This window comes from Remersonia thermophila, chromosome 2, assembly GCF_042764415.1.
Source record: "Remersonia thermophila strain ATCC 22073 chromosome 2, whole genome shotgun sequence".
Lineage (NCBI taxonomy): Eukaryota > Fungi > Ascomycota > Sordariomycetes > Sordariales > Chaetomiaceae > Remersonia > Remersonia thermophila.
Genome location: NC_092218.1, coordinates 3676734 through 3694385, shown reverse-complemented (window position 1 = coordinate 3694385; position 17652 = coordinate 3676734). Strand labels below are relative to the sequence as shown.

At 59.4% G+C, this 17652-nt stretch overlaps 6 protein-coding genes and 1 non-coding gene across 7 annotated transcripts; 4 read left to right on the top strand and 3 right to left on the bottom strand.

The window, feature by feature from the left end:
• Nucleotides 1–261: 261 nt before the first annotated feature.
• On the bottom strand, nucleotides 262–1772 carry VTJ83DRAFT_2475 (uncharacterized protein; the record flags this gene model as incomplete). The annotated part of the gene is made up of 4 exons (XM_071008749.1): nucleotides 262–1144; nucleotides 1218–1322; nucleotides 1450–1468; nucleotides 1535–1772. The coding sequence occupies 4 exons, from the start codon at nucleotides 1770–1772 to the stop codon at nucleotides 262–264; spliced, it is 1245 nt and encodes a 414-aa protein (XP_070869015.1).
• A 758-nt stretch (nucleotides 1773–2530) lies between these two features.
• VTJ83DRAFT_2474 (uncharacterized protein) lies at nucleotides 2531–3878 on the top strand (the record flags this gene model as incomplete). Its single annotated transcript, XM_071008748.1, has 2 exons — nucleotides 2531–2540; nucleotides 2599–3878. The coding sequence occupies 2 exons, from the start codon at nucleotides 2531–2533 to the stop codon at nucleotides 3876–3878; spliced, it is 1290 nt and encodes a 429-aa protein (XP_070869014.1).
• Nucleotides 3879–5972: 2094 nt separating this feature from the next.
• Nucleotides 5973–10999, top strand: VTJ83DRAFT_2473 (uncharacterized protein; the record flags this gene model as incomplete). Its single annotated transcript, XM_071008747.1, has 3 exons — nucleotides 5973–6202; nucleotides 6328–10777; nucleotides 10901–10999. 3 exons carry the CDS (start codon nucleotides 5973–5975, stop codon nucleotides 10997–10999), a joined length of 4779 nt encoding a protein of 1592 aa, XP_070869013.1.
• Nucleotides 11000–11407: 408 nt separating this feature from the next.
• VTJ83DRAFT_t34 lies at nucleotides 11408–11495 on the bottom strand. The gene has a single exon. It is a non-coding gene; the product is annotated as a tRNA-Tyr (tRNA).
• An 824-nt stretch (nucleotides 11496–12319) lies between these two features.
• Nucleotides 12320–13112, bottom strand: VTJ83DRAFT_2472 (uncharacterized protein; the record flags this gene model as incomplete). Its single annotated transcript, XM_071008746.1, has 3 exons — nucleotides 12320–12623; nucleotides 12690–12999; nucleotides 13109–13112. The coding sequence occupies 3 exons, from the start codon at nucleotides 13110–13112 to the stop codon at nucleotides 12320–12322; spliced, it is 618 nt and encodes a 205-aa protein (XP_070869012.1).
• Nucleotides 13113–15404: 2292 nt separating this feature from the next.
• Nucleotides 15405–15671, top strand: VTJ83DRAFT_2471 (uncharacterized protein; the record flags this gene model as incomplete). The annotated part of the gene is made up of 1 exon (XM_071008745.1): nucleotides 15405–15671. One exon carries the CDS (start codon nucleotides 15405–15407, stop codon nucleotides 15669–15671), a length of 267 nt encoding a protein of 88 aa, XP_070869011.1.
• A 537-nt stretch (nucleotides 15672–16208) lies between these two features.
• VTJ83DRAFT_2470 (uncharacterized protein) lies at nucleotides 16209–16490 on the top strand (the record flags this gene model as incomplete). The annotated part of the gene is made up of 2 exons (XM_071008744.1): nucleotides 16209–16271; nucleotides 16338–16490. 2 exons carry the CDS (start codon nucleotides 16209–16211, stop codon nucleotides 16488–16490), a joined length of 216 nt encoding a protein of 71 aa, XP_070869010.1.
• Between the last annotated feature and the right edge of the window lie 1162 nt (nucleotides 16491–17652).

The following is a 17652-nucleotide window of genomic DNA, read 5'->3' as shown; positions in this document are numbered from 1 at the left end:
TCAGGGACTTTGGTACCATAGGCACGTCGGGTTGGGCCGGTGCTGGTGGGATTGGGTGGGCAGGTTTTCTTGGGAGATACCTCTTTCTGTGGAGAAAACAACGGCGTTGGATCTTTTTGTGTATACATCCTCTTACAGAGGCTTTTCCCCCCTCCCAAGTTCCCCTATTCTGCTTGTTTTTTTTTTAACCACTGGCTAAACCTTCCTAGAGTGTACATTCCGGTTCCAGCCCATATAGCCTTTTTCTTTTTCCCCGCCCGCTTAATCCTGGTTGATTCTGCTCCCATCGACTCGGCTCTTGTACTTTGTGGCCTCGATTTCATCGTCCGGTCGCCACGTCTCAGCCAGGCCGAACGAAGGGTCCGGCTCGGGGAAGTGGCCCAGCGATCTCCGCACCTTGAGCACCTCTTCGCGCACCCGCCGCGCCAGCTCGATGCGTATCTCCTGAGCCTCCTTGCCGCACCGGAGCTCCTCGGTCGGCAGCTCCCCGAGCGCCCACCGGCCGGCCGTCGCGTCCCCGTTCCCCTGCTCGGCGCGGCTTTGGATCTTCCCGTCGTTCGCCAGCAACTTCGTTTCCCTCTCCACCAGCTCGTCCCACCGCTTCTTCAAATCCCCAAACCTCGCTTCGAAATCCACCGGCTCGCCGAACGCGACGCGCACCGTCCGGCCTATCCTGGGAAGGAAGCGCGGAAACCCCCGGTCCTCGGGCATGATGCGCTGCATGCCGTCGATGAAGACCGGGATCATGAGCGGCGCCGGGTCGGACTCGAGGAGCAGCCGCGCCAGGCCCCACTTGAAGTAGCGCAGGTCGGTGGACGGGTGCTGGTGGACGCAGCCTTCGGGGAAGACGTGCACCCACGAGTACGGGGGGAGGGGCATCCGGGCCGTGGGATGGAAGGCGTGCGAGACAGGGGCGGCAGGGGAAGGGGGGGCGAGGGAGCCGGATGGCGGCTGCGAGGATGGCGGCTTTGGCGATGGCGATGGCGATGGCGATGAGGATGAGAAAAAGGAAGGGGTGGGGTGAGGGCCTGACAGGAGGCGGATGGCCTGGGCGAGGGACGGCTGCCAGGGGCCGCCTAGCGGAGAGTGCTTGAGGCGGTGGCACGGGAGGACCTGGCCGTGGGAGAAAAAGCCGGCGATGAATCTGGAAGAAGAGAACAAAGGGGGGTCAGTTCGCCCGGAAGAGAGCCGCGGGAAGGCTCCGGGGTTCGAGATACCTGTTGGTGAAGCAGATATCTGCAGCGCCCAGGGTCCAGCGCAGGTTGGACGGGTCGATCATATAGCGGAAGGGGAGAATGCCCCAGACAACGGGATCATCCAGTCTGGGAGAGGTAGAGGGTGCATGATGAGCCTGGGTACGTTTGCGGTTCTTCGTAGGCGGAGACAAGAGAGTTTGAAAAGTCGCCCCCCCTCCTCTCTCTCTCACTCTCTCTCACGGGCACCACCCACATGCTGATATGGTTGGACACTACGCAAGGCGTCAGCTACACCGAAACGGCCCCCGCTACGGAATATCCGGCTCTGGATGGCGCACCAGTCAGGAGTCCACGCTGCCGTTTTGCAGGATCTCTTCGGCTCTCGAGCACATCCAGGAACCTCGAGAAGCCCGTGACCTCGACCCTGTTGAAGCCATAGAGAAACCACTTGGACAGGACGCCCGTCATGCCCATGATGAAGGCGGATTTGAGGCGGACCGAGAGGCTCGCCTTGGGCGGCGGCGGCGGTGACGGCGGAGGAAGAGGAGGTGTCGTAAGGGGCGTTGACGACGCCATGGTAAGCAGTATGCTGATTACCGTAGGTCAAGGTAAGTAAGGTACCTAGGTGGTGACGGCCGGTATTACATTATTTTTTTTTTTCCACGAGCTTTGTTGGTGAAAACCGAGCGCTTGACGTGAGGGTGAGGTGCCTGGACAAGACACAACCTTACTCGAGGTCCGAGGCTCAAAGGCTCACTCCAAAGCTTGACTAGGTCAGAAGGGAAAGGTGGAAGAGGAGAAAAGAAAAGAAAAGAAAAGAAAAATATGTACTAGATTAAAGAATTCAATTGATCACACCCAAACCGTTCGGGTGCAAAAGAAATCTCGGTCTTCCCCATCCTGTCCGGCATCAAACATTCCCCGCAAGGTTCCGTGGCTTCTGGAATTGTTGGGCCTCGGGGCCCTTTGGGAGCCTATCAGGGCCGAATGCGCTGCAGCGACCCGAACTGCGGCTCTGGGAACGATTTGACAGGGGATCCAGGGGGATCTGGCTTCGCTGCGGGGCGCCTAGATTGAGCGGTGCAACGCCAGGGTTGACGCAGCAGCTTGGGGGTCGGTCGGCTGCCGGGCATGGATGGAGCCTTTTCGGGGTTCACGTTGGTAATTACCTTGGTAAATACCTCCTTTACCTGATGGTCACCCAGGTAAAACAGCTTCGAACCTCACCTCACCTCATCTCACCTTACCATCCATCGCAGCATCTCGGACCACCACCAACCTCCCCTCCCATTGCCAGCCCAATCCCCATCACACTAGGACTCTGCACAAACAAGATGGCACACAGTAAGGCTTACACCCTTGCACCCAAACACCGCCTGGCATTCCCTCTCTAACGGCGCAGGCAAAAGAAACACCAGCCGGCCTGTCTTCACTTCGCACGAGCGCGCCGTGGCCCGGGCCGCCTGGGGCTCGTCATCCGCCCGCCTGGGACGCGACTCCTTCTTGCCCTTCGCCTCATGCTGGCTGTGCCTCGAGCCCGCCGTCGACCCCGTATCCTGCCTGCACGGCGACATCTTTTGTCGCGAATGCGCCTTGAGCAACATCCTCGCGCAAAAGCGCGAGATCAAGCGCGCCGAGAAGCTCCGCGAACAGGTGGAACGCGAGGCCCGCGAGGAGCAGGCCCGCCGCGACGCCGAGGCCCAAGAGCGCGCGATTCGCGACTTTGAGTTGACCCAGCAAGGATTGAGCATACAGAAGGGGACGGCGGGCCCGGGGACAACATCCACATCAGCAGCAGTAGCAGCAGCAACAACAACAACAACAACAACAACAACACCGGCGAGAGGGAACGGCGAGAGCAACGGGGCCGGCACACGAGCGACGGCAGCTTCGCCAGGTTCCCCGCCGAGCAATAACCATGGCCACAGCAGCAGCCCTCGGGCAGGCGACAAGCGCAAGTTCTCGCTCGACCCGGACGAGGTGGCGCGCATTGCCGAGGAGGAGCGGGCGCGGGCCCGCAAGGCTCTCGATGACGAAAAGGCTGCTACCAAGCCCGCCCTGCCATCCTTCTGGTCGCCCGCGGCGGCCAACAGCAGCAACAGCAGCAACGGTCAGCAGCAGCAGCACCACCACCAAGACAAGAAAAAGACCAAGACGCAGCCCATATGCCCTGCGGCGCCCGAGGACAAGCCGCATACCTACTCGCTCCACACCCTCGTCACCGTCAACTTCTCCGAGGAGACGCCAACGACCGCGGGCGGCGCCGGCTCCCCGGGATCCGCCGGCGGCGGCAGCCATCCTCCCGCCAAGCCACCGCAGCGCATCTGCCCGGCCTGCAACAAGGCCCTGACCAACGCGTCGCGCGCGACCATGGCCAAGCCGTGCGGGCACGTGCTCTGCAAGAGCTGCGTCGACCAGTTCATGCGGCCCAAGAAAGGCGCGGGGGAGCCCGTGCGGTGCTATGTCTGCGAGACGGACCTGACGGAAGAGGCGGCGACCCCGGCGGCGAGCTCGGCGTCGGGGAGCAGCAGCAGGAAGAAGAAGGAGGGCGGCCACCACAAGGACAAGAGCGACAAGGAGCGGATACGGCCCGGGCTGGTGGAGCTGCGGCGCGAGGGAACGGGGTTCTCGGCGGGCGGGATGAACGAGGTCAAGAAGGAGGGCGTGGGCTTTCAGTGTTGAGGTTGGAAGCAGAGCTTTTGAAACGCCTGCGTGGGGTCCTCGCTCCCGCGAGGTCGTTGCAAAGACAACCGGCATCCATATACTACTAGTAGACGGCCTTTTGGGAAGCCGTCTTTGTACACTCAACTCAACATGCCCTTCTCTCTTGCACCGGGACGCCGGACTCTTGAGGATGACGCATCCAATCCGCAGATTGCTTTTGGCCTTTGGCTTGTAGGCGATGCGTCCGTTTTACCACACAGATTTCTTTTTTTTCTTGTTGGTCTCTGGAGACCCAGTTCACTCAGAGCAAAGGGTGGATCGTGATTCAATATCTTTGGGTGTCATCCATTGGACGGCCGGGGCAGGTTCCGAAGTTCCCGTTGGCAAGATGACGGGCCAAGTAATCTCACTCCTCGACCACGAGTGCGCAGGAGCTGAAGGCAAAGGGAGCATGCACCATCAATGAATTCGATCCCATTGGATCATGGGACCCAAATGTTTCCGTTTTCCAAAAGCAAGAGTCGTAGGTCTGGCCGAGGATGGTTGGCCGCGTTGGCCTCGATGGATGCGCATGATGGATGCACATTTCGGCATGGATCAAAATCCACCCCGATAGGTATGAAACCAACGCTTTCGCTGACGCCTCAACGTGCCCCTGCCCCCCGGTACCTACACAGTAAGTACCGGAGATAGTTCCCTAGGTTCCAGTGGCCAGTTCCATTATCCCCCTCTCCAGCTTAGGCGGTGTGGTGCAGCCCTCTCGGTGCCCTGTTGTTAGGTAGGTAAGGGGGATCGTTACACGGGCAGCAGGTGTTGGGCGGGTGCAGCGCACTCTCTGCCCGATGCCCGTCCGCCCACCTGAGGTACCGAAGCACCAGGTACCTAGTTAATTGATTATTGTTACTGGTACCTCGGTAGGTAGCCTGGCGGCCCCGGTTGGTCTGCCCCGCTGATGACATCATCACCCAGGCCGTCCTACCCACCTACCTTGCCTAGGTGGTTCTGCCCCGCCGCCGCCCCAACCGCAAAGTTGAACCACCCAAAGTCACCCAAAGTTGGCGGCACAGAGCCTTACCAGGGCTCGGTGCCCGGTTAGAGACCCCCTCCCCCCCCTTCCCGGGGGGCCCGGTGCAAAGCCATCTCGTCGAAATACCGTGTGCTTGTGTACGACCTAGTACGACCTGCTTTGGGGACTCGTGGCATCAGGAAAACCTGCCGGCAGCGTAGGGGGTCGGGCGACGGGGGACACGTTGTGTGTGTGTGTGTGTCCGTGTGTGTGTGTGGGTGTGGGTGGGTGGGTCTTGACCGTTGCCCAGATGGCACAAACATTCTGTGTGAACACCCGATACTCAGGTCGCTCCGTTTCTCGGTTCGTGGGTCGTGGGTTGTTGGTTGCAACTGTTTGAAGCTCAGCTCAGATCACTTCCCCCTCGCTGCCTAAGAGGACCACTGGTACCTTCCATCTTTAAGGTGTCCGACGATGCCGGGCGTGACCTCCCTCGTTGAACGAGGACGGGACATCTTTTTCTGCTGCTATTGCTGCTGCTGCTTTTTTACTTTGCTTCTTCTTCTTCTCTAGGTCTCTCTCTCGTCTTGATCCGGAATATCCAAAAAAAGAATCCTTTCTCGACCCCTGAGCTACCTTGGCTTGGAACCAGAACTTGGGAACTGCAACGCCCAAACCTTGCTCCCCAAGATCAGCAGCACCGTAGCGTACGAAAGTGCCGCCAACCTTGCAGCTCAGCTCTCTTGGGCTTTTCTCCACTATCGGCAACGTGTATTGCCACACCCTCGCGTTGAATTCCCCATGTCTAGAATCCTCAGATCTCTGTGCCTGTGCTTGTGTCTTGTTTGGTGCCTGAGCGACCGCAAGCACCATTGAGACCCAACGCACCGAGATCACCAGGGGTCGTGGACGACTCTGATACCTTGGCGATAAGTGTCCCTATCGGCGCCAATTGGACGTCATCATCGTCGTCGATTTGCGGGTCTACGCCTGCAGAGAGGTGCCCGCGAGGAAAGCCTCTCTAGAAGAGAGTCGGTCTTTACGATCCCCCTCTCCCTTTCACCAAACCATCCCAACCCGTCGACGTTTCATCAGCAACCTTCAAGATGGCGCCAAAAACAGTCGTCTCCAACGACGTCTACCTGCTGCCCCTGAACGACGACGGGTCGCCCCAGGTGGCTGGCCAGTACATCTATCTGGCCCCCTCTACACATGATCCCATCACCATCCGCTTCGCCATCGAAGGCACCTCGAGCATCTGCCGCCATGGCAGCCTATGGGTCAACATTCCAGAGAAGGGCGTCGGGTTCCGGCGCGACAAGTTTCGAGAGTTCAAGTAAGAGACTTTGCACACCCATCCCCGGCGTCATCATCATCATCGTCGTCGTCGTCGTCGTCATCGTCATCGTCGTCGTCCTTGGATTCGTTCGTGGAAACTAACATGCAGACGCACCCTTGCAGGCTCGTCCCCGACTTCAATCGCACCATCGAGATCTCCATCCCCGTCTACGAGGCCGGCGCGTATGCCTTCTACACCACCTACGCTGAGCTGCCAGATCTCGAAAGCCAGCTGGCTCCATCATCTGCCAAGTCCGCTCAGAAAACCAAGCAAACGCCATGGTACTACATCGACGTGGCCCCGCGTCTGACCCTGGACGGCAAGCTACTCCCGCTCCCCGCCCTGTCCGTCTTCTCCATCATCAGCAAGTTCATGGGCAAGTATCCCCATGACTGGGAGCGCCACCTGAAGGGCATCAGCGACCGCGGCTACAACATGGTGCACTTCACCCCGCTCCAGGTCCGCGGCGCCTCCAACTCCCCGTACAGCTTGTACGACCAACTGGCCTGGGACCCCGCCTGCTTCCCTGCCGGCGAGGAGGACGTCCAGGCCATGGTCCAGAGCCTCGAAAAGAAGCACTCACTGCTCAGCCTGACCGACATCGTCCTTAACCACACGGCCCACAACAGCAAATGGCTCCAGGAGCACCCCGAGGCCGGCTACAACCTGACCACGGCGCCTTGGCTCGAGTCGGCCTATCTCCTCGACACGAAGCTGCTGGAGCTCGGCTTCCGCCTCGAGGAGCTGGGCCTCCCCACCGAGCTCGAGTCGACCGAGGATCTCGAAAAGATCATGGACGCCATCAAGAAGGAAGCCATCAATACGATCCGGCTTTGGGAGTACTACGTCATCGACGTAGAGGGCGACGCCGAGGCCGCCGCGGAGTCCTGGGCTGGCGGCACCGTCGAGTATCCTGCAGGGTCCTTGCCGCCCGAGGGGCCCGATGCGCTGCGCTCCTTGTCGCCCGAGGAGCAGGCAGAATGGCTGACGAAGCATGGCCTCCAAGGCATGGACCGTCTGGGGGAGCGCTTCCGGAGGAGAGCCAAGCCCAGCATCGCCGCCGGGCTCCTGTCGGCCCTGTTCGGGCGGTACGAGGGCGACAACGGCCCGACCGCTGACCAGGCCGCGGCCCGCACGAAGATGGTGGAGATTCTGGACATTGTCAACGTGCAATTCTACAAGGAGTACGACGCCGAGGTGGACGTCATCCTTCAGCAGCTCTTCAACCGCATCAAGTACACCCGCCTCGACGACCACGGGCCCAAGCTGGGCCCTATCAACCGCGAGAACCCCCTCATCGAGACGTACTTTACGCGGTTACCGCGGAACGAGACCACCGCCAAGCACAAGAAGGAAGACTTGGTGCTGGTCAATAACGGCTGGGTATGGGGCGGAAACGCCCTCGTGGACAACGCTGGCCCGTCGTCCCGCGTCTACCTCCGCCGCGAGGTCATTGTGTGGGGCGACTGCGTCAAGCTGCGCTACGGAGATGGCCCCGAGGACAGCCCGTGGCTCTGGGAGTACATGACAAAGTACACCCGCATGCTCGCAAAGTACTTTGCCGGCTTCCGCATCGACAACTGCCACTCCACGCCGATCCACGTCGCCGAGCACATGCTCGACGAGGCCCGCCGCGTGCGGCCGAACCTCTACGTCGTTGCCGAGCTGTTCACGGGCTCCGAGGAGATGGACTACGTCTTCGTGAAGCGCCTCGGCCTCAGCGCCCTGATCCGCGAGGCCATGCAGGCCTGGAGCACGGGCGAGATGAGCCGGCTCGTCCATCGCCACGGCGGCCGCCCCATCGGGAGCTTCGAGGTGGACGAGATATCCAGCGCCGAGGTGCGCAGCCGACCCGTGACCAACGGGCACGTCAACGGGCACACCAACGGCCACATCAATGGCGACACCAACGGCCACATCAACGGCCACGCCAATGGCAACATCGCTGCCACCCGCGAGATCATCCGCCGCATCAAACCGGTGCCAATCCAGGCCCTGTTTATGGACTGCACGCACGACAACGAAGTCCCGGCGCAGAAGCGGGACGCCCGTGACACCCTCCCCAACGCGGCCCTTGTCAGCATGTGCGCCAGCGCCACCGGCAGCGTCATGGGCTACGACGAGATCTACCCCCGGCTGATCGACCTTGTCAACGAGACCCGCCTCTACACGTCGGAGGCGTCCAACCACCCGGTGCGCGTCGGCGAGGGCCGGGGAGGCATCGCCGGCGTCAAGAAGCTGCTCAACCAGATCCATACCCTCATGGGCAAGGACGGCTACGAAGAGACGCATATTCACCACGAGGACCAGTACGTCACCATCCACCGAGTCCACCCGGTCTCGCGCAAGGGCTACTTTTTGATCGCCCACACGGCGTTCCCCGGATACGGCAACGGCAACGGCGCCTTCAGCCCTGTCCGGCTCACGGGAACCAAGGTCAAGCACCTCGGCAGCTGGAGGCTCGAGGTCGACGCCAGCGACGAGGCCGTCGAGGAGGTGCTCGGCGACAAGAAGTACCTTCGCGGCCTGCCCAGTCGCCTCATTGCCCTTCCCGGCGTCCGCATCGAGGTCAAGGGCAACGACACCACCATCTCCGTCCGAGAGGCCTTCCCGCCAGGCAGCATCGCCTTGTTCGAGACGTGGATCCCCGCCGCCGAGCACTCGGTCGGCCTCGACACCTTCGTCACGTCGGGCGCCAAGGCCGCCGTGGAGGAGCTCGACCTTGTCGACCTCAACTTCCTGCTGTACAAGGCCGAGCCCGAGGAGCGAGACGCCAGCGACGGCCGCGACGGCGTCTACGACATCCCCGGTCACGGCAAGCTCGTCTACGCCGGCCTGCAAGGCTGGTGGAGCATCCTCAAGGACATCATCCGCGACAACAACCTCGCGCATCCGCTGTGCCAGAACCTCCGCGACGGCCAGTGGGCGCTCGACTACATCGTCGGCAGGCTCGACCGCGCCTCGCAGAAACCCGAGTACGCTCGCCTGGCCAAGCCCGCCGCCTGGCTGCGCGACCGGTTCGATGCCATCCGCATCATCCCCAGCTTCCTGCTGCCGCGGTACTTTGGCCTCGTCCTTCGCACCGCCTACACGGCCGCCACCGAGCGCGCCCTCTCGCTGATGAGCTCCAACATCCGCGAGGGCCAGTGGTTCCTCAAGAGCTTGGCCCTGGTTAGCGTGCAGCAAACGGGGCTTGTTAAGTCGGCCTCGCTGTACCCGAACCGCTTGGTGCCGTCCCTCGCCGCGGGCCTGCCGCACTTCTCGGTCGACTGGGCCCGCTGCTGGGGGCGTGACGTCTTCATCGCCCTGCGGGGCCTCTACCTGGGCACCGGCCGGTTTGAAGAAGCAAAGGAACACATCCGCGCTTTTGCGAGCGTGCTGAAGCACGGCATGATCCCCAACCTGCTGGGCAGCGGGGGCAATCCGCGCTATAACGCCCGCGACTCGGTGTGGTTCTTCCTGCAGTGCGTCCAGGACTATACCCGCCTGGCGCCCGACGGCCTGAGCCTCCTGGACGAGAAGGTCAAGCGGCGCTTCCTGCCGTACGACGATACCTGGTTCCCCGTCGACGATCCGCGCGCGTACAGCAAGGAGAGCTCCATCCGGGAGATCATCCAGGAGATCTTCCAGCGGCACGCCGAGGGCATGAAGTTCCGCGAGGCCAACGCCGGGCCGGGGCTCGACAGCCAGATGAGCGACAAGGGCTTCAACCAGGAAATCCGCGTCGACTGGGCCAACGGCTTCGTCTTTGGCGGAAGCCAGCACAACTGCGGCACCTGGATGGACAAGATGGGCGAGAGTGAGCGTGCCGGCTCGAAAGGCGTCCCCGGAACCCCGCGCGACGGCGCCGCCGTCGAAATCATCGGCCTGCTCTACAGCGCCCTCGACTGGGTCGCGCGCCTGCACGAGTCCGGACGGTACGAGCACGCTTCCGTGCGCAAGGCGGACGGTGAAGAAATCACCCTCCGCGCCTGGGCGGATCTCATCAAGACCAACTTCGAGCGCTGCTTCTTCGTCCCCCTCGACCCCGCCTCCGACAAAGACTACGACATCAACCCGGCCGTCATCAACCGCCGCGGCATCTACAAGGACCTCTACCGCTCGGGCAAGGAGTACGAAGACTACCAGCTGCGGTGCAACTTCCCCATCGCCATGACCGTCGCCCCGGCGCTGTTCGACCCGGACCACGCCATGCACGCGCTCTGCATCGCGGATGCGGTCTTGCGGGGCCCCACAGGCATGGCCACCCTTGACCCGGCCGATCTCAACTACCGGCCGTACTACCGCAACAGCGAGGACTCGGACGACTTCGCGACGAGCAAGGGCAGGAACTACCACCAGGGCCCGGAGTGGCTGTGGCCAACGGGCTTCTTCCTCCGGGCGCTCCTCAAGTTCGACCTGATGCGTCGCATCCGCGAGGACCAGGACCCGGTGGTCGCGGCCGAGAGCCGTACCGAGGCGTTCCAGCAGGTGACACGCCGGCTGCGGGGGTGCAAGGAGATGATCGTGACCAGCCCGTGGGCGGGGCTGACGGAGTTGACGCAGAAGGGCGGCGAGATTTGTCATGATTCGGTGAGTCCTTTTTCTTCTTCTTCCCCTCTCTCACCATTTCACTGTTGGGAGGTGACGCTGTCGTGACGGGCGGGTTCGTGATAAGAGAACGGCTTTGCTGACGAGAGAAATTCCAAACTACAGTGCCCCTCTCAGGCGTGGTCTTCCGGGTGTCTGATCGATCTCTACATGGACGCGGCCGAGGAGCAGGCAAAGTTTGGGAAGGGTTTGCCGTTGAGATAGGAGGGAAACGGAGAACGGAGGATGGAAGGGGACTTTGGATTGTTGCATAGCATGGCATTCTACAAAGGCGTTGGGTATTATTTTGTCTTTCCAAACGTATCATTTGTGCCATCGGTGATGCGCCACGTTCGCTGTCTGTCTTGGGTGTTGTGATTTGTTTGGGTCTCGCCCCCCCCCCCCCCCCTGAACGTCGATCGGATGACGTGCATAACACCAAGCCCTTTGCAGCCAGCCACGACCAACTCGTCATCCTCTCATCCTCATGAGACATGTCAAACCGCTTCAAAGGATAATGTTATGTCTGCCTCATGGAAATTAGGCATATGGCGCCCGAGAAACTTGGACCGAGATCAAGATTTTGAACAAAAAAGGAAAAAAAAAAAAAGAAAAAAGGTCGAAAAAATTATGTCCCCTCGACCGGAATCGAGCCGGTGACCTTTCGGTATCAATAATTTCCATTACAGCCGAACGTGATAGCCAACTACACCACAAGGGGTTATGATTGGTGTAGTAAGCACAACCTGGCTCCTAACTAGGCAATTGCGTACGGGGCCCAGAAGCCACAATATCGCGCACGCCCCTCACATGCTGCGGATGCTGGCGGCTGACGCAAAAATCGTCACCATGGCGGGGAGGGAGTGTCGAAACCCAGACCAGGGAAACCGCTCGAGATTGCATCTTCATGCAAGCTTCTAGGCTTGATGAAAATTGGGGTGCAGACAAGGCTCGACACATCACATCACATGGATCCATCAAGGCATACACCTCATCTTGAACGGACTCGAGATTCCAAATGGCCTCCCACACTCGGCCTTATGCCCCTATGCAGAACGAACTGCAATAAATGTACGAAGAAAGTAGGTGCAAAGGAGGAAAGGTAAGTAGACATAATATATCCGTTCTGAAGATCCCAATCATGAACCACCAAGATACGCCAAGTTCCGCCGCGCCGCCCACTCCCATGTCTAAAGTCAAAAAGAAAAAAGAAAAAAAGGTCCATGTCTCGTTACCTGTATCCGTCCGCCGCCTTTTATGATGAGTAAAGGATGTTTCGAAGAATAGCTCACCCGATACCAAAATGAGGTGTATCCCGGGTCCTAGCTGGACATGCAGCCGGAAACGAAAGGGAAAGAAGGGTGAAGGTTTCCTTGCTTAGCCAGATCGGTGGCCAGAGCAGGAGGAGCACAAAGTATATACGATGCGTTCGTCATACGCACCCCGTCGCAGGAGGAACAAAATGATGTGTCGAGCGTTTGTGCTTTATCGGTGCATGTACTCCATCCAGCAGCAGCAGCAGCAGCAGCAGCAGCAGTGCCTCTTTCATTCCCGACTCCTGATACGCCACTTCTTTGCCGGCTTGGCTTCCTTCTCTCCATAGACGCCAGCGGAGCTGATAGGCGCTGGGTTGAACAGGCCGGATCTCGGGAGGTGAACGGACGCGGTGCTATCGTGGGGAACAATGCGGCCCGACTCGGTGGCGCGGGCGAGGTTGGTTCCAAGGGCATACTCGCGATCCTTCTTGCGGAGGTAGCGGCGGCGCCAGACGCAGGCGCCGACCCAGATGCCCACGATGGCGACCACCATGATGACCAGGAAGATGACCCACTGGTAGTGGTTGTCGAGCCTATGGGGTGGAAGGGTTAGCGGCATAAGAGACGGGGAGTTTGGGTGTCAAGAGAGGAGTTCTCACCAGGTACCTCCGCCACCTGACGGCTGTCTTGTTGTTGATGTCGCCGCGGCTTTAACTTGGTCGCAGTAGCTCGTATACCAGTTTCGGATGGCTGTCAAATCGTTCGGGTTCGCCGCGCAGGCTTCGTCGCAAACCCCGGTGGTGCCCGTGGCAAAGGGGGTCACGCGGGGATCATCGCAGAAACATGTTCCGTACGTTATCGCGTTGGCCGTGGGCTTCGCGGGTGGGACGCAAGCGCCGTTGACATCAAACAGGACGCCGCATGATGTCACGCACGTGGGCAGTGCTGCAACGGGAAAGAGAGTTGTTTCTGCGAGACAGCCCATAGGTTAGCCTGCGGCGTGGCTCATCGTATGCAAGGAGGGGAGCATCATAAGGAATGAATGCAAGGCTATGCGTCGCGGGTATGGTACACATACCCATTGCGGAAAGACTTTGAGGCTACACAGCCTGGCTACAGCTGCGAGCCGGGAAATGCAAGATGCGGATGCAGGACACACGTGCTGCAGGACCAACGACGTCAAAGCTTGTCGATCAGCGGTGCCGTGGTGGTGATGGTCAGAATCTGGGGCAATCCGTCCTGGTCGTGCGCGGCAGATCCAGCGATACCGAGCGGTAAGTGCCCAGCAAATCAGGATCGTGATGGATTGATCGGGGCGAGGTCCAAACAAAGAAGGTGAATCCTAAGCGCCGACGAGGTCCGGTGGTGTCGAGACAAAGCCGGGTGTTTTCCGGTCCTTTTGCCAGTCCTTCCGTATTCGGAACGTTCGGTTGGCGTCTCGCTCGCAATAATCTCGGCGGTTTGTCCAAGCCCGGTCCGTCCTCCAGCAAAGTGCGTCCTGCGGAAAGTTACGGCGTCGTTCACAATGTCGCTGCTCGGTTTTCGCGCTGTCGTCTGTCTCTGAGTCGAAGGAGTATGATGGAACGAAGTTGCGTGCGTGCAAGGTGGCGGGTGTCGTTTTTCGATCGAGAACGAGCGATCGAATGCCGCAGATCTCAAGTCAATCTCTCTCCACTGACGAAATGGCTGGTTCTGGGCATTCGTAACCTGACGCAAAACGAGAGGCCTTGGCCAAGCAAGCGTCTCCGCAACCAGCCTGGCGCGTTTGGTATTTCAGCTAACGTCGAGTCGCTGAATCGTCGGCCGTCACAGGCCAAGTCTTGGTGGGAAAAAGGCTTAACGAGCGTGGAAGTTGACACAGCGAGAGAGAGAGAGAGAGAGAGAGAGAGAGAGAGAGATTCCAAATCGGCGAGCGAGGGAACGAGCGGAAGAAGTGGCGGCAAAAGGTGGGAAGGTTGGAACAGGACCGAACTGTTTGTCTTGGACAGCGTAAACCCCAGTCCGACCATGTGCAGACGCATCCAAATAGGATCCCAAAAGAGAAGAGCGAGGGAGCGTCTGCGTGTGAGATCGGGTGCCGTGCGTGTGGGCGATTGGCGGAGCGGCACCCCATCCCCGTCTGGGAATCTGTCGGTGGGCCGCGCGGGTGCCAAGTCCGAGTGCTCCGCTATCATTGGCCAGCGGGGCCCACAGAAAACTTGGGTGGTCCAATGCGACGGTAAACCGCCCCTTCTGATGGTGGCCAGGTCCCAGACATCAATCAGCCACGCAGCGACAAGGAAGCGCGAGTCAACACGCAATGTTTGAGCCAACGGCCCGCCGCCGTTCAGCCGCCCGCGTCACCTGTCGCGAGGCGCCCCCTTCCATCCCTCCTTCAGGCCCCGAAGTCCCCGTCGTTGTCCTCCTCCTCCGACGGCTGCGAACTCGGTGGTGGCTTGTTGGGAAACCGCGGCTAACTGACTATTGGGTTGGGCGATCATCGTGAAATGAAAACTTCAGCAGCAATTAACGAGAACCCCGCCGGGGCCTCGTGTCGAAGCTGGCCGGCCAACCTCTTCCTTTTTTTTTTTGCACATGGCGTGGACCCCAAGACGACAGCAGGGCTAGAGCCGGGCTTGCCGGTCGTGGGGGAAGGGAACCTCGAAATCCAACCACTCTCGCGGGCAAACTCGCCCGGCAAATGAGGCCTGGAACCTCGCAATACACCATAGGATCCATCCTCTCCCCCCTTGGCAGCGAACACTGACTAAGATGACAAGCCGATCACCACCAGCATTCCCCTGGCAGGTACGGGAGAGCGACAGACCCATCCAACGCCGACCCCCTCCCGTTTTCTCTCTCGCTGTAAGACGGGCGGAGGGATTTGTGGGGTTGTATGGCTTACAAAGAGATGGAGGGAGAGGGCGGGAGGAGACCCAAGAATCCCACCGTGATGAGTGTGCTGTGCTGTGCTGTGCTGTGCTGTGCTGTGCTGAGGAACGCCGGCATCCAATGCAACCCCAAGGGCCCTGCCCCTTCGTCAACGAAGGTGCAATGTGTGCGTGCGGGGGAATACGATGCGAGCCAGGGTTGCAATATTTGTCTCTCGCCGCGTCATTTAGGCAGGTACCAGCACGTGGGATAACGACTATACGTAGCATCCAAACGGTTGACCGTTTCGCTTATCCCCGCGGCCTTTGACATATCCAGAGAACGGACAAAAAAACGCCCAGAGCCTACGCTAACTAGCGGGAGATCGATCACGACGGCAGGTCATGGGTTGCATAACGAGCACAACCCTAGAAGCACCGCCACTTGGGAATTTTCTTTACGAGGGGCTATGATTGAAAAGGTGTGGGTAAACTTGGAACATGTGCGTGTGTGCATACAAAAGCATGTGTGTCTTCGACAACCCGGCTTGTCTCAGCCACCACCCGGCTTTGGGTAGGTATGCAGAAGGTGCATGGACGAGATACCTATCCTTCTTGTTGCATAGCATGAAACGGTTGCCCATCCACCTCTTTCGACCATCCTCATCCTTGAAGGTGTTTCTCTTTCTTTCTTTTTGTCTTGGGTTGTTATTTCGTGCTTTCGTTTCAATAGCAGAGAAAAAAAGGCCACATCCCGACTCTCACATGGTCAAGGATGAACCGACCACGTAGATCTGTCTGAGGATCACACTGCTGCTCATCTCCTTGTGGTCGCGGATCAAGGTTCGGCTGGCAAGGGTGCCTTAGGTGTTCACATACTGCGTACCGCAGTAAGTACACAGTAGTCATCTTGTCTCTTTGGTGTCGCTAAAAACAGCTCAGAAGCACAGGCCCGGGGTGCCGAGCTCTGCCAGCCCCTGTCCAGCATACTACTGTGGTACACACCATGCGAGAAGCAGTTGCCCGAAGGGTGGCTTATGACATGGGATCTTGGCTATGAGGCATATTGACCCCCCCCCCCCCCCTTCTTCCTTCTCCGGTGCCTTGAGGATCGACTTGCCTAGGTACGCGGTTAAGCAAAGGCAATGACGAAGTAATATGAAGCAACTGATCTCTCCTCGTTTCCCTTACTGGACCTGAAAAGAACGTGCCAGAACCTCCTCCGCCCACGCCCCGGCAGCAGCACCAGTACCACATTGTCTCCGATACCATCTCCTCATGAAAGAAATCTGCCCATGAATATGCCCGAAAACCAACCTAGAGGTGTTCATGGGCACAGTTGGTGGTAATTACGAAGAGAACTCAACGAAGCCCCTATCCAGCGGGTCGTCCGTAAGAATTCCCATCTATGGTTTCTTGCTATTCTACGGAGCATCTGAGCCTCAGAGAAAATTGCAGGTGTGGGAGTCCGGGGAGCGAAGTTTTCAGGGATCATGGAAGGCTTCCCGTGCATGTCAACACTGTTCCACGGCCTTTTCATGCTCCTATGTCTGCAGTGGAAACATGTCGTGGTTGCCAGCTTGGATCTCTTCATCTATGCATACCAGCTAGTATACGGTGGCCCTCCCCCCTTAATCATCCCGCCCTCACGAGACGTTGCAGAGGCACAGCAGAAACCTTGCATGGCGCTGGTCTCCAAGGTGCGAGCTAGCAGTTTGGCCTTGCGTGATGACGCAGCTGGGTGGGATGGGCTGAACCCCCCGTGGGGGTCAGATCCTCGGATTGGGGAGGCACCCCAAAAGTCATGTGTTGAGCTTGTGACGAGAGCGTGCGAGTTTGGATTGTGCCGCAGTGATGTATGTTGGGTATTGCGGTGATGCCAGGCCAGGGAATGACATCTCTACCGGTTCCAAGGCCACGGGTGCGGGAGCCAAGACATCAGAGACACCCACGCGGGGGGCCGAGCAGAGGCTATGCTAACGACACGCAAAGGCGCTTCCACCCTAGAAGAACATTCAAGGGAAGGAGCAGAGAAGCAGAGAAGCAGAGAGGCAGAGAGGCAGAGAGAGGAAACATGCGAGTGAGAAAACTCTGCAACTCACGGGACCCCTACTGGACTTGCACCGCATGTCTTGAGCGTAGAACCTATCCGACAATCTTCCCGGATGCGCATGCAAGAAACCCGGAGTGTCCAAAAGCTTTCACTCCGTTTGGCTTCTTCCTAGTTTGGGCTGCCTTCAACGCCAAGGTGAGGAGACAAAACAACACTTGCTGAGAGCCGCATCAAGCAGCTCTCGGGGAACTGTTCTCGTGACATTGACGAGATTCCCTGGGGTATTTTCTCGGCCGATAGGTGCATGAGAGAGGTACCACATCTCCATGAGCGTCGACCCCTCCTTCTGCTCCTCTTCCTCCTTGTTTTCCTTTTCCGTACCACTGCCATCCCTGGTGCTTCGATGCTGGGAGCGTCTGGCAGGCAGAACATCGCGCATCCTCGCCCTTTCGCCCCTGTACGGGCTTGATTCAAATGCGCTCGTAAGATCGCTCGCGACCCCCAGGTCGTGAAACTGTAACAAAAGGGTCCTTGTGAGTGGGCGGGAATCCTCCGCTCGGCCGTTTGTGGAACCAGAGCGCCGTGACAGTATCAACGCCGCAGCTCGTGTAACGCGCTCGGGGCGTTTCCGGCGAGGTGGTGACTGCTGTTGATCGCGTCCGAGGGAGCTCCGAACCGGCAGGTTACGCCACAAACCTCGGCCCTACCGCATTGTTGTCC